Source organism: Tribolium castaneum, chromosome 1 (assembly GCF_031307605.1).
Source record: "Tribolium castaneum strain GA2 chromosome 1, icTriCast1.1, whole genome shotgun sequence".
Lineage (NCBI taxonomy): Eukaryota > Metazoa > Arthropoda > Insecta > Coleoptera > Tenebrionidae > Tribolium > Tribolium castaneum.
The window spans coordinates 21754302-21768949 of NC_087394.1; the positions used below are offsets into that span (position 1 = coordinate 21754302).

At 32.8% G+C, this 14648-nt stretch overlaps 3 protein-coding genes across 4 annotated transcripts in view; 2 read left to right on the forward strand and 1 right to left on the reverse strand.

The window, feature by feature from the left end:
* Dus1 (Dihydrouridine synthase 1) overlaps positions 1–14648 on the forward strand; it is a 69319-nt gene that overhangs the window by 18139 nt on the left and 36532 nt on the right. The gene's annotated exons all lie outside the window — the stretch shown is intronic.
* LOC655711 (uncharacterized protein) lies at positions 2344–3034 on the forward strand. The gene has a single exon (XM_962272.4). It carries the CDS (start codon positions 2448–2450, stop codon positions 2937–2939), a length of 492 nt encoding a protein of 163 aa, XP_967365.1. The 5' UTR covers positions 2344–2447; the 3' UTR covers positions 2940–3034.
* magu overlaps positions 2989–14648 on the reverse strand; it is a 29243-nt gene continuing 17583 nt past the window's right edge. Inside the window, exons 2-7 of one of the 2 annotated variants that reach the window (XM_962192.5) lie at positions 13290–13589; positions 9064–9505; positions 8818–8907; positions 4099–4235; positions 3396–3858; positions 2989–3344 (exon numbers count right to left, since the gene is read on the reverse strand). In XM_962192.5, coding sequence (XP_967285.3) covers positions 3271–3344; positions 3396–3858; positions 4099–4235; positions 8818–8907; positions 9064–9505; positions 13290–13589 — 1506 coding nt within the window. In that variant the 3' untranslated portion in view covers positions 2989–3270. Of the gene's footprint in view, positions 3345–3395; positions 3859–4098; positions 4236–8817; positions 8941–9063; positions 9506–13289; positions 13590–14648 lie in introns of both variants that reach the window. The other variant, XM_008200999.3, reaches the window with a different exon arrangement.

The window sequence follows — 14648 nt, forward strand, 5'->3', positions numbered from 1 at the left end:
TATAAATTTTTGCTAAACCATTCCCTAATACGCTGTATAATATACAGTGTGTTTCACATAATTTGTTCCGTCACAAACTCGATTACAAATTTTGAAAAATTTGGTGGACTCCTGTAGCTTGTTCATGCCTTCAAAGAATTGCAACACTTTTGAGTAGTTAGTGATTAAATAGACAGAACAGAAACATATTTATACCATCTCATAATGAAACAAACGATAATTCTGTACCTGCAAGTTTAAGAAGCGTAAGTCCATTTTTTATGAAAATGAGATAATGGTAATTTCAAATATTTAGCAGCCACTTAAATTGAAAATGTCATCAAAAATATTTAATATGTTAATGTTAATATGAATATGAATAATATTGAACTTACGCATGTACAGAATTGTTTCTGAAGAAAAGCATTTCACGACTAATAATAAAACAGTAAGATTAGTTTACCAACTACTGTCATGGGTTTTTAAAAATTAAATTATTATTTAAATGTATATTTTTTGTATCTAGTGTTTTATGATTTTTGTATATCTAGGTGCAGGCATCGTAAAGTTGTGTGAAACACCCTGTATGTTTCAAACCTTTAACATAAACTCACTTTTCATAATTATTTTCTCTTTTATTTGGTGTTCGTTTTTTTATAGAAAGTTTAAATTTGTGATCAATTTGACCTTAAAAATGCGAATGCGCTGTTGCCTACCAAACTTTTGATTGAAAATCTAAAATTCAGCTATTTCAGGAATAATGCAACCTGCCACCGAAATTTTTTCAAAATAATTTTAGTATCTAAGTATCTAAAGTTCTTTACTTACTTACACAATTTCGTTTATATTTAATGTACATATTTCCCGACAAATGAACTTTTACTGTCTACAGCTGAGGTACTACAACTATTGAATAATATTTGAAGAATGGTTTTGTAGTTGCTGGTAGTTTAGAAAATGGAAAAAGAAATTATTGGAATAAATTTTTTAGACCTAATTTTATGCACAAGATTTTTTTGTTCCATCCGTCATGTGTAAACCAAAAGTAAATTAATAATAAATTACACATTGCCTTGTTCTTCGGTTTCGTGGTTTCAACAATTTCCGCCTTTTACACCTTTTACATAAAAAATAATTGTTGGAATTAGTGCCTTTAAAGTTGACAGGATTTTATAATGATTGTTCAAAGGTTTAACAATAAAAACGTGAGGCCTTTTTGTGGCCTGTCCGTCATTAATTTATATTTTTCTGTATTTATATCAATTTTCCTGTCCGAATTTCAAATTTTACAAACGTAAGAAAAACTCTCTTCTAATAATACAGTTCATGAAAACTGAAAATAAAATCTAAAAATTTGTTCTGTGTCCCGTCCGTTAAAATGGAATGGGCTGAATTATAAAGTAAATTCATAGTTTTACACAACTTTAAAAATTTAAATTTTCGAAATGAAGTGTATCAATTATTCACAACTAATTTATGCACAATTTGGTAAAATGCGACGGTGGTATTTCTATAGTTTTGAAATAGTTAATAGAGTAGGCGTTACTTTCTCAACTTGTATGAAAACGCTGTTAATAATAAATAAAATCAAGCCGAAAGTTTTTGACGTCCTTGAGTAATTGATTGGAATATAATTTAACGACGTTAGGACAGCTTCCTTCAAAGGTTCTAAATAAAACGACGAGTTGCAGTGTTTCGTTTATACAGGGTGTCTCATCTAAGACCTTCAAGCTTAATATCACATCACAGTTATTTGTAAACAGGTTTTTATGAAATTTAAAATGCACATTTTTTAGAAGGTAAATTTTCAATTAGTAACAAAAAATTACCTCAAGTTAAAAATGTAATTTTAACACACGTTTCTTTATTTTTAATAACTACAATTACGAGTATTACTAGATTGTCTAACGCTAAAAAATAGGTGCCTACACAAAAATAAAGTAAATCGCTTGTCTCATTCATTACACTACTAACTACACTATTACTCCCAAATTATAATAGAAAGTGGATGCAAAGGAAAAAAAATTAAATATCTCATAGTGACGTCGCATTTTTTATAACAGCTGATTTTGAGAGAAAATGCCACGTTACAACAGTGTATTTTTCAAAATTTATCTCTAGCGGCCCTAAAAGAAAGTAGTTTTTAATTCTGTAGCCAACTGAAACAGCCATGCTTAATCACCTTGTATTTTAAACTTCGCGGGGACTTCACATCCTTTTTATAAAAAAATATCAATCATTTTTTCTGATATATTTTAATGTAGGAGATGTTTAATTCATTTAACAATATCACAAAATCCCTCAATTTTGATTTTTAATTCAATCATTACTGGTGAAAAATACTTTGGCGCTTGTGATGTTTCGCGTCAGTGACTTTTCGCAATTGCGCGTGCGCGAACTCCTAACCCCAAAAACAAAACGATTTTTACATAAATAGTAGAAATTTAATAGTTCTTAAACCCTTTACAATGATGAAACAGTTTAAATCGCAGCTACGCGGTTCAAACCGCCTCAAAGAAGGTGACAAACGGCGAGTCATAGACGAAACCCAGCGGAGGCGCCGACACAGAAAAATAATGGAACTGTTGGAATCAGACAACTACCAGGACGATCCTCATGCCGATCTAGTAATGAGCAAAAAAGTGCCCAAATTTGAGGACAATTTAGAGCAGCGGACGACGCGGACCAAGAAAAAGGAACGAACGGCGGAATATTACCAAACAAAGTTTCGGAAAAACTTCCAACAACTTGTGGACGAAGACAGGATAGAGGCCGACATAGCGGGGCGCGTCTCATACGTGGACGTAGCCGCCGAAGAGTCAAACCTGCCACCGAGGCACTTCTGCGCCGTTTGCGGGTTTTTCGGGCACTATTCGTGTGTTGCGTGCGGGATGAGATACTGTAGTATTAAGTGCATGGAGACACACATGGACACAAGGTGCCTCAAGTGGACTGCATGATTGTTTTTTTTTTATTGATATTGCGGAAATGAAATAACTTTGTGATATGTAATTTTTATTCACTTTATTTTTATTAAATAGTCAGACAATAACAAGATGGTTTTAATTACTCTAAAAATACATCAACAAGCATCCGAGAGGATTTAATTTTGAGTCAAGCAACCAAAGTTGGGATAAAATACAAGGTTTGGTTGTATTTTTGAAAAATAAATAAGCACGATGCATTATTACGATAAGATGAAAGCTATACACTACACTATAATCACAAAAGTCGAGGCTTGCGCCAGTCAGTTTGCTGGGGTTCCCAGTCTTTCAACAATTCACAAAATCACTAATCTTCTATTAGTACATCCAGGGGGTTCTTTTTGCCGGCTCTGGACGAGCTGGGGGCGCTCGTTGTGGCTCCTGAAAGCACGCACAATTAACACACACTTCAGACTTCGTTTCCTCACTTACCTTGCTGCACGTTGAGGCAGTCGAGCCACTCCGTCATGCTTATGTGCCGGTCCTTATTAATATCACAGTACCTCGGCAACTTCTTGCCGCACTTCCTCAAATTCTTCTCCTTCGCGACGACCTCTTTGAAAATCTTCCACTCGTTCCGATCCAGCATTTTGTTCTTGTTCTTGTCAAATTCGACGAAGCTCCAAGTGGCCGCCTGCTCCTCTTTCGAGGACATCCAGGGCAGGCTGTATAGGTTGACCGTGTCGTTATCTTTCAACATGCGAGCATGTAGGAACTGGATGAGATCTCGGAGGAAGATAGTCTTTTTCTCGTTGGGACAGCCTTTCATGGGCCGGTTTCCGTTCGAAAGTTGGTCGCATTTGGGCTTTCCATTTTTCACCGACGTGCCCGGAATGTTCTTTCCGGTGTCTTCGTGCACGCAGAAGCAATATCCGGCCGCCTTGTAGCACTGAATCTACAAAAGGTTGCTCGAGATAACGACTGAATTTCTCTGATTTATTAATATTGGCCATCGCGAAGCACATGTTGTGTACTTTTAAGAGCATGTCGGACATTAAAAGAATTTATTGCTCAATTATAGATAAAGGAGGCGTCTCGTAATTATAAATAACACGAAAAGAGATCAATAAAATTACTTATCAATTTGTTGTTATTTATGACATGTTTAACGTTATCGGGCTTGGTTTTTATGTACCTTTTTATATCGGCCATCGGGGGTGCATTCCGGGACATAAAATTGGCCGCCGTCGTTCAAGGCTGTTTGCCGGTCCGAAAGACAATCACTGGGGTCTTCGTCGCGAATTTCCGAGGAGTCGTCGTCGTAAGTCAATGCTAGAAAATGAGCTTTTTAATTAAGATATGCTACAGGTTATTTTATTGTCAATAAATTGGAACTTTCATGGCCAAATATTTTTCCTTATTTCCGCCAATATTCTCAGATTTATGTCACTTCTCGTAGGTATTTAAATAGAAAAAAATTCATCATTAAACCATAACTAGTCTTAAGCTCCGGTACTACACGACAAGCCGCCTCTGCACAAGCTCTAAAGTAGCTAAATTATACGACACTTACGTATTTATATACCGGGTACTTCAGCAATTTAGTACTGTGGTCACAAATTATAATAAGTTGAAATCTGGTATTTCGCACTATAAATCCTCATTAGTTCAACTTTATTTCATGCTTCTCAGTTTACACAAAAAGTCGCTTTACTAAGCGCCCCGGAAAGATTGCTCATTTGTGTAACTTTTAGATAAGCACTAAGTTAAGAAAACTTTGTGTGCAAAAAACAACAAACGCAATGTTTTACTTGATTTTTCATTTGGCGATCTAAAAGATGTACTTTTTTCTTTTTTATTTATTTTTTTATTCATCACATTTTTACGAGTAAGTAAAATTTTATTCTCAGTCATTTGTAATCAGCTAATAACTAGGTAATACTTAGGTAGGTAACAATAGGCATAAAGTGAAGGTACCTCTTGAAAATATTTTCTAATTTAATAGGTTTAATACCAGTCTGTAATGTTCTATTTTTTATTGATTCCACAGAGGCTTATGTACCTAATTACAGACAAGGGCGGATTTTAATATTTTGTTGTTGAGGTCTTCCTTTTGGAAATTTTGTACAATATCTTAAAAGTTTTTCCAACTTTTGCGTTACGAGGGATATTTTTACTTTCATTCGAGCTTTTGCGAGTACCTTTTTCTAGGCAAAAAATTGTTAAGTACCTAAATGAACAATAATCTAAATAAATCAACAGTGCAAAAAATGAATCCTAAAAAAATGTAGACACACACCTATATTGAATTTTTGGATACCTATTACCTACCTAGGGTAAAGTGCATAATAGTTATTGGTCAGTTAAGCAAAAATTTAAATATGAAAAATCATTACTACCTTCAGAATGAAGATATAGATAATTGCATGATTCCAAATTAAAATTGAGATGTGTGCAAGATCCTGATTATTATTATACTACTATGTTATAAACTTTATTATTATAATTTTTTAATAGTATGTTTATTTATTAAGTGCAAGAAATTCAGTTATTGGACGGGTGGAAAAATTATGACATGTAGACCAAAATACGTCATTCCAAAGAATGCGCTTTATATTATAAACATTTGAGTTTAAAAAACCTTACATTAGTATAGCCCTACTCGAGGAAGACATTAAATTATTCTTGAGTGCGGTTTTAATGCGCCTGTGGTTTCCTTTACATCCCAATTTTAAAATTCTTGGAGAAATATATGACAATTCTTAAAAAAAACAAACCCAGTCAATTAGCCAAAGACGTTACAAGCTTTCGGGAAAAAACCACAAACAGAATGATAGTGAATAGTCAAGATAAATTTTAAGCAATAGCTGCTTTTAGTAAATTTTTATTTCTGTAAGATTTACATAAACTAACTTAAAATCTACTATGGTTATTATTAATTTATTATTGCAAACTACATAATATCACAAAAATAAAAATTTAATAAAAAAATAAAAATGAAAAATGAGCATAAACGAGAATGCTCTTTAAACTTAAAAACAGTGTCATTCATGGGTTCCTTTTATAGATTTTTGAGTATGTATTTCAAAACGTCCGACTGTTATATACCTATTCCTATTTTTGATGAATTTGCTCTGATTTTGAGTTGTGTAATACTAAAAGGGACAAGAATTAAGAGTATGGAATGTGAACAACTAAGAAAACTCAACTAAAAGTGCAGACTTTGGAAGCTGTGCTCATATAAAAAAATAATTAAGTTGTTCCAAATGTTGTTCATTTTAAATAAGAAAATTTATGTAATTATACAATGGGCACATAATAAAATTATGATCAATAATAATAAAAACAGGTCAATTTTCTTTTTAAAAACTACACCATTCCCAACACAACTTTTTTCACCTTTCGGTTTTTCAGTAATCATGTCACTGATTGTGGCCTTTTCAATAGATCTTAAAATTGTCGAAATGACAATTGTTAGGTACCTAAATACTAGGTAAATGTTACGTAAAACAACGTAAATTTCAATACATAATAATAAAAAAACAAACATACAATTTTATTTTGCCAAAAGATTTACGAAGTAATTTTCAAAACTATTTTTTTTCTAAAAGTATTTTTGATGGCAAAATAATAATTGAATATTAGTTATTTAGTTTAAGAGGGAAACCAGTTATTTCGTGTTGCACTAAAACAGACAACAATATAAAAATTTAGAAGTAAATTAAAAAAATAGTGGTCTGTAATTTGTTCAGAATGAACATACATTACGAACAATTTTTGGTTTCTGGCCTGTACAAGAAAAATTTGTCCGCAGGCTACTATTTATCAAGAGGTTGGTGAATGGTACTTTGAAAATTGTACTTAAATGAAGAATTGCCTCTTTTTTGCTAATTGTATGAATTCTGTTTTGATATTAAAATTTATGTTCTACAATTTCTACAGCAGTTTATTTCTTTTGCATCTGCTACCTAGTATGATTTGGGTGTAATTCTCTAATAATATATGTCGTTCTTTGAACAATTTTGCCTGTTTAAAGACCGACTTAAAACAACAAAATTTTAGAAATGTATAGAAATGTAGATATACTAGGGAGTGGACGCTAAGAAAATGTACGGCTTTTACACTTCTTAAAGATTTTTTTTTGAAAATATTGTCATGTAACATTTAATTATTTAGTTTGCCATTTCGACAAATAAAGGATCTATCGACACGGCTTTTGACAATGTCGATAACATCATCATCACTCAAAAACCGAAAAGATTCAAATTTACTTAGGAATGGTGTACACTTTTTAAAAAGAAAATTGATTTGTTCGAGCATTTTTGTCGCAACAATAATTTTTAGTTTTATTAATATACCTATATAACATCTATAACAAATTATTCTATAATTAATTTTTCCGTTCACAGTGTAAATTTTCTTCTATAAATAAATGAAACATTAAAGAGCGACACCACAGGCGACACCCATTTATATAAAAAATAAAGAATTCAATAATAGTAATATTACATGAAACCAATGTGTATCGGCTGAATAATTTTATCCGTTAGTCTGATACTGAAGTTGAAAAAAAGGACGTCAAATTTTTTAAATATTCATTATAAAGTATTTGACAATTTTTGGAACATCAAAAATGTCACATACTGCTTACATCGTTGTAATCGTTGCAATTAGGAATAAGACACTTTTCAAAAATATAAAAAACGAATATGGCTTCCATAAGAAAAAACACCAAAGTTGAGTGTTGTAACGTTGATTTCAAGAACGCCTTGGAAAATACGATGATAGACTTAAATTCCTTTTAAAAAGTACCTGCAGAACGTTCTAGTTAAAAATGTTTTAGTTTTTTTTTGGCTTTCGTTTGAAAAAATATAAACAAAAATTATGAATTTCTGTTTTTTCCAATAATTCAAAAACTAAAAGTGACAACAAATTTTCTTTCTGACAATTATTCAGCATAAAAATGTCAACTTTGTCCTAATTTAACCAATCTGAACCACATATCTCTAAATAATAACTGAGATCTTCATGGTGGAACTTAAAAAACAACCTGTATGTTTTTAAATAACTAGACGGTATTGAAAAATGTGGCATATACCGGGTGGCTCAAAAAGATGTTGTCAAACTTTAGGATGTTATAAAGGTCATTGAGAAACGAGCCTTTTACAAAATAGCTTCTGAAGCCATCCTTGTCCAAAATGTAATGTCAACTTGTTTTTATGAAAAACTCAATATTTAATTAATTTGTCTTAAGAACAGGATAAAAATATTAAATTTACAATTGTGGTGGCTGCAAGTCTTTTCGTTCACCAAGATCGGCAAAAGCTATACCAGGGGTTCAAGATCCATGATTCTACGGGTAAATTTACGTATAGAAATTAGATAATGTCATTTTGAACCATTGTTGTAAATTTATTGTTTTTATCTTTTTTATATCTTATTTTTAAGGCAAAAAAGTCTTTTATGTGAACTAGCCAGTGATACATTTTTGGAGAAAGATGGCTCCAGAGGTAGAACGGCTCATTTCCAACTAATAAAGGTTTATGAGGAACATTTTTCTATCTTAAGAACCTCTATAACATCAAAACTTTGGCAACATCTTTTTGAACCACGCAGTTTTTTAGTGATCAGGGAGTAAACGGAAAACAAAATCAGTGTAAATCATCTTTGTGTAAAAAAAAATTTTTTTGGGAATTGGTGTAATTAAATTAAATCTTAAATTAATTTAGTGTAACTTAGCGTACTCGTACATGAATGGAATTTTATATTTTTTAACTTTTGGATATTTTGTTTGCGTTGGTTTCATTTCCTCCATAGCTCAAAAACAGAATTTATACTTTCATGTATGGAATAAGATCAATTATTATCTGTACTGTTTTTTTGAAAATTCCAACTTATCGTGTCCAACACTCACCATGCGGCAGAGGCCTGTGCGGAGGGAAGGCGTCGGCGTAGTCCTCTTGATCGTCCCCATTATCCTCAGAATTGTTGATTCCACCCCCGTCTGCTTCCAACCACGAAAAAACACGCAAAAAAACTATTTAAGTTCAAAACTTGGACGCGCATGCCAGTTCTTAATAAAAAGGGGAGTAGGCGAGCGGAAACGCGGGGCCACTGCTCGCCGGATATGCTACTTAATGCCATTTAGAGCTACACCTACCGTCCATGCCGTCCCTCGTAAGGCACTCGGCCCACTCCTGCTGCGTGATGAGGGTGTCGCTGTTGACGTCGCAGGACTTGGGGAACATCTTGGCGCACTTCTTGGGCTTGACGGCCTTCTTGGCGACGCGCTTCAGGTCCCGGTACTCGTTCTTGTCGAGGACGCCGTTGCGGTCAGCGTCCATGGTGCCGAACTTCCACTGGTTGACCAGAAGGTCGCTCTCGTTGTTGTGCGGCTTGATGACGCCTCCGTGGTCGCGACTCCACTCCGTGTGGAAGATGTTGATGAGGTTGTTGTTGAATTTGGCTTTGTCCAGCTGCTTGCAGGTGCGGTTGCGGCCCTTGCGAGGCGGGGACCGCCTCCGGGTCGACTTCTTCTTGCGGCCGCAGTGCGGCTTGGCGTCGGGACGCCAGCGCACGGAGGTGTACGGCAGAGGGATTCCCTATAGAAATAAAAAATGCAAAACATTTAAACAAATCAAAGAATAAGTTTGTTGTCCAGTTTCTACACACCAGAAAAGTCTACGGATACACAGGTGTCCGTTTTTCAGGCTCCACCATGAGCAAAGTTGCGCATTTTTATGCTGAACAATTATCTGAAAGAAAATTTGATGTGTCATTTTTAGTTTTTGAATTATTAGAAAAAAACGAAAATTTGTAATTTGTGATTTTCGTTTTTATTTCTTTTTCAAGCGAAAACCAAAAGAACTAGACGTTTTTAACTAGAAACTTTTTCAGCCTCTTTTTTACAAGGAATCTAATTCTTGTCGTATTTTCCAAGGCATTCTTGATGACAGGGTTATAACGCTCAATTTTAGTTTTTCTTATGGAAGCCATATTCGCTTTTTGTATTTTTGAAAAGTGTTACATGCTGATCAAAATGGAAAAAATGTATTTTTGCGAAGAAAGCTTTAGAAAAAACGCCAACAATTTTGTTTTAAAACAAACTAGATTTTGGAGGTTTAATTTACTTATTTAAAACGTAAACGACATGATAATCTAGAATTTTATTCTTCGCTAAACAAAACAAGACAAAGTCATGAAAATTCTACTCGTATATCTAATAAAACTGTCCAAATTTAGTTAGTTAAACAAAATTTTTGACGTTTTTTTACCAAAGCACTCTTTGCAAAAAGGCTTTTTTTAAATTTTAATCTGCATGTAAGTTTCAATCAGATCATGTGATACATGGTAGTAATCAGAAACAAAAGTACTTTACAAAAATACAGGTATTAAATTTGGCGTCCATAAGAAAAAACAAAGATAAGTGTTGGAACTCTGACATCAAGGACGCCTTGGAAAAGGTGATGGGATGACAGATATAGAATTCTTGTAAAAAAAAGTGCCTGAAAAATGTTCTTCTTAAGAACGTCTACTTCCTTTGGTTTTCACTTAAAAACTAAAAATTTTTGATTTTTCTCAATAATCTAAAGGCTAAAAATAACACGTCAAATTTTCTTGTAGATATTTGTTGAGCATAAAATTAATAATGAAACCTTTTTCTCTTTTTTGTATAAATGGCTAAAGTTGTTTAACTTTTTTTAACTATACAGAAACACCGAGCAACCGAGTCATTTTGGCAAAGCGACACAGCGCACTATTAGAATTACAGCGTTCACAAACATCTAAATATTTTTGAGCAAAGAGAGTATGAAATTATCATACAATGATTATTCCTTTCGTCAAACCATTTTTGCTATTATTTTTAATCATTTTTTTTATTGTTGTTTTTGCATTGAAAGCTTTTTAGCGTTATTTGGATGGAATTGTCGCTTATACCTAATAGAGTTTACCAATGGCGATACAGAGAATGAGAGAAATATGTCTGAACAGTGTACAAACTTTAATTTTAATTGGAGATGGTGAATTTATGCTTTTTATCTATGACTTTTATGATTTCGCTAACTCAAACCAAGGAGGCACCTTTTTTTAAATGTAAATAAAAATAAATAATGCACTTTTTGTGAGAAAGGCACATTTCCACAAAATTCAGAAATGCTTATTAACAAAAATTGAATACGTTGTAAGTTTTGTAATTAGTGTTGAAATAAAGTGTAACCAAACAATTATGGAATCTGCAGTCCACTTTTGGTTATCTACCCCTTTAAGATGAGCGCTTTAAATAAGCAATCTTCTTACGAGTAAGAACATCAGAATTTCAATTATGTTACTTTTAATATTAATAAAATATGTATCAACATATCTGTAAGCATGTTATTACTGCAAGAGTAAATACCCAATATACCATTATTTCATAAATTTTTTCATGAATATTATCTTAACAAATAATGAAATAAGAAACACATTCTTCACCGAAAGCCCAAATTCTCATGGATATAAGTACAAAAATGACGCCTTAGGGGTGATATTTCTAAAAATTATAAAACAGTGATAAAACACACGTTTCTTAATTTTTCATGAAACGCCCAAATACAAATTCTCGTGTTTAAAAAATAAAAATTTTCATGAATTTAAGTTCAAAAATGAAGAAAGTTTATATTTAACCCTCTTAGGAGTGGAAATGCCAAAACCTAAAACATGCGTTTTTCATCATTAACCGAAATCCTAAGCACGAATTTGTACGGATATAATTTTAAAAATTACGGATTTTCAAATAAACTTTAACACCCCATTTAACTCCCTTAGGGGTTGGTTTTTCGAAAATCCTGAAAAATGTTTTTCTTCATTTTTAACGTAAGGCCTAAATACCAATTTTCATTAATATAACTTTTATATTTCTTTTAAAACGACGGATTTTTATTAAAATTTTTGCAAACAGTACTGTTTGATATTATGCCGGATGTTCCGTATAAACCCCACGTTAGAAGTATTGGTACTTCTCATTTGAAAAAATTAAGTTATACGTACTTGAAGTTTATCAAACTTAACCTTAAAATTTTTGGGTTTATTAATCTCTTTTATTAACTTCTAAAACTAAGAGAGTTACCGATTTTTTAAGTGACAGGTGGAAATCCAAAAATTTTCAAACACCTTAAATATCGCAAAAACAGTTAAACTTAGGTATAGGGAAAGCTGACAAAAAGGACCTTAAAATAACTCAACTAATCCAAAAACGCAGTGAAAAACATAGTTTTCCATTTAAAATAAGAAAGTTGATAGCGACTTCCGGTATAACGGGAAATGCCGCCATCTTCCCTTGAGCAAAACTGAACAGATTATGTCTGCGTATCAACTTTCAAATAAATATCTTGATTAAAACTTTCAATATTTCTAATATGCGGTTTAGAGGGAACAGGATGTTATAATTAACATTTGGAAGTTTTTATTAAGAATCAGCAGATAATATAAAATAAAGTAAACTCTCTATTGTTATTGAGATTACTCCAACCCGCTTAGATCCTTCAAGCTGATAGTGAGTGCCTGAGTGATTGATTAGATTACATGCAAGCTCATTGTGTGATTTATTGCAGGCAGGCTGTATCTTTCATATGAACCGATCGGTATCGTATATGTCTTGGGGTCACCCTTGTCAAAACATCTTATTATGAGGGATAATTAATTAATTAATAATTAACTATTAATTAAATTAATTATTAATTAATTAATTATATATTAATATTTTACTGAAGAAGACTGTAATTCAGTTTTCAATGTCTGAGACGGAGACGAAAATGCAGTATCTAAAGACGACTCTGATGTCTCTTCCTTTCTTCTTTAATAAAGTGTTGGACCCAATAAATTTAGTGTATTGTCAGTTTTTCAAATCACAAGACATTTTCTTTTGAAGCACATTTTTTTATGATTATTTATTTCCAACCCTATAACTTTTAAACATTTAAAACTATTTTTTTTTTAAAACTCGAACTCTCCAGAAATTTTTTCCACCGATTTGTCTAATTTGAGTGGGCTAATAATCATATTAATAACATTATTGATAAGTAATAAATTTTCTTAAACTCTAGCGCTTAATTTTTCTAAGCTATATTAGCTTTTTATGTGTTTTATGAGTTTTTTTTATTTATAAGCAAAGGATCATCTGTGAACATCTGTGAACTCGCGGTAGTCATTTTTTAATTAACGGCATTAATTGCTGAAAAACTTTATGGTGTACAAAGAAAACGTTGCTACAATAAATTGGCATTTAAAAGCAATATCCTTAGACTTGTCTGGTGTGTGTCATAATCCAAACACAAGCCTGAAGTCAAAAATTTTGTTTGCGACTTGACTAGACGCGTTCTTCAGACTTGGCCAAAGCGGTAAAATCACCTGAGGAGTGACGCACCAGCAGAAGCCGGTGTCAGGGTGGCACTGGGCAGCGGCGTAGCTGCCGTCTGGGCGACATGTCGCGTGAAATTTGTAGTCGGGGTTCGAATGCCTGTAGATCTCCCAATCGCGGCAGAGTTTCTGTTGCCGGCAAGGGCCCCTTTTCGCCAATGTTAAATTCTTGTTGACGCAGCGAGCTTTCTCAAAATGACACCGATTCGGATATGTCAGTCCGTCGGAACCGCAAACGTTCTTCTCGTTATCCACGTCTTTGCTGCAGGCCTTCGGGTTGCAGGGAGTTTCCTGTAATTATACGGAATTTCAAATGACTGGATAATAATACGGAATGGGAATCGGACCGATCTTTGGCGGATGGCTTTGGGGCTAGTGCGCAGTGAAGACTCGGAATGGATTGAAAAAGTGAAAGGCTGTGGGTTTATGAGGAAGAGTGGACGTGCAAATATTATAATTTTTTATAAACTCCTAAACAAATTTATTGAGAATCGATTGTGTTATCAAAAGAATATGTTCCCACTTCCTCAAAGTTTCGCAATGTTTAAATAAATCAGATCAATATCTTCAATGACCTCAATAGTAATAAAACTTTAGCATACTTGAGATAAAACGGTTCGCTTTGAAATTGCTGTCTATCTTCTTTTTGTGTGATATCTCAAAAATTTATTCTTTTTCGAAACTCCTGATTTGTACGTGCAAGCAAAAGATTGTGACTTTTATTACATCTCGTGCCACTTCTATCGCCAATTCTCTATAATTTTTCAAAATATTTATTTTGTCTAATACAGGAGCAAATTTTGTCAGCAACATTCTTTTTTTGCACACAAATTCGAGCAAAAATCACAAATCACTGAAAAAAATTATTATACATGTAGGACCAGTTAGTTAGTTGTAGAATTTCCAGAATATTATTTAATTAGTCGTGATTTCCAATTTGTCGGTTCTTGTACAACCAGGTTTAAAAAAAAACAGACAATAAACTGGTCAAGAAAAAATATTATTTTTCCAGTATCAAATAAAACCAGTGTTCCTACTATTATAATAAAAAATACAGATAATTTAATGAGGCATTTGTATTTCATACTAATTAAGAAATTTTTATGTCGCATGCTTATTAAAGCCAATAAAAATTAGTTTTTAGATTGTTTCTATAAATAATGGATGAAGCAGTGATGTCTTTTTCATTTCCTGTCAAGATTAATTATCACATTGATTAATAAATCACTTAATACTTGTAAAGACATTACACCCTATTCATATGTATGTATGTAAAAAACTAGTTTTATAATGTTCGCTATATGGCACGAGTTCAAGCTTATTAAAAAACGTGCTGTAATTGACAGGTTT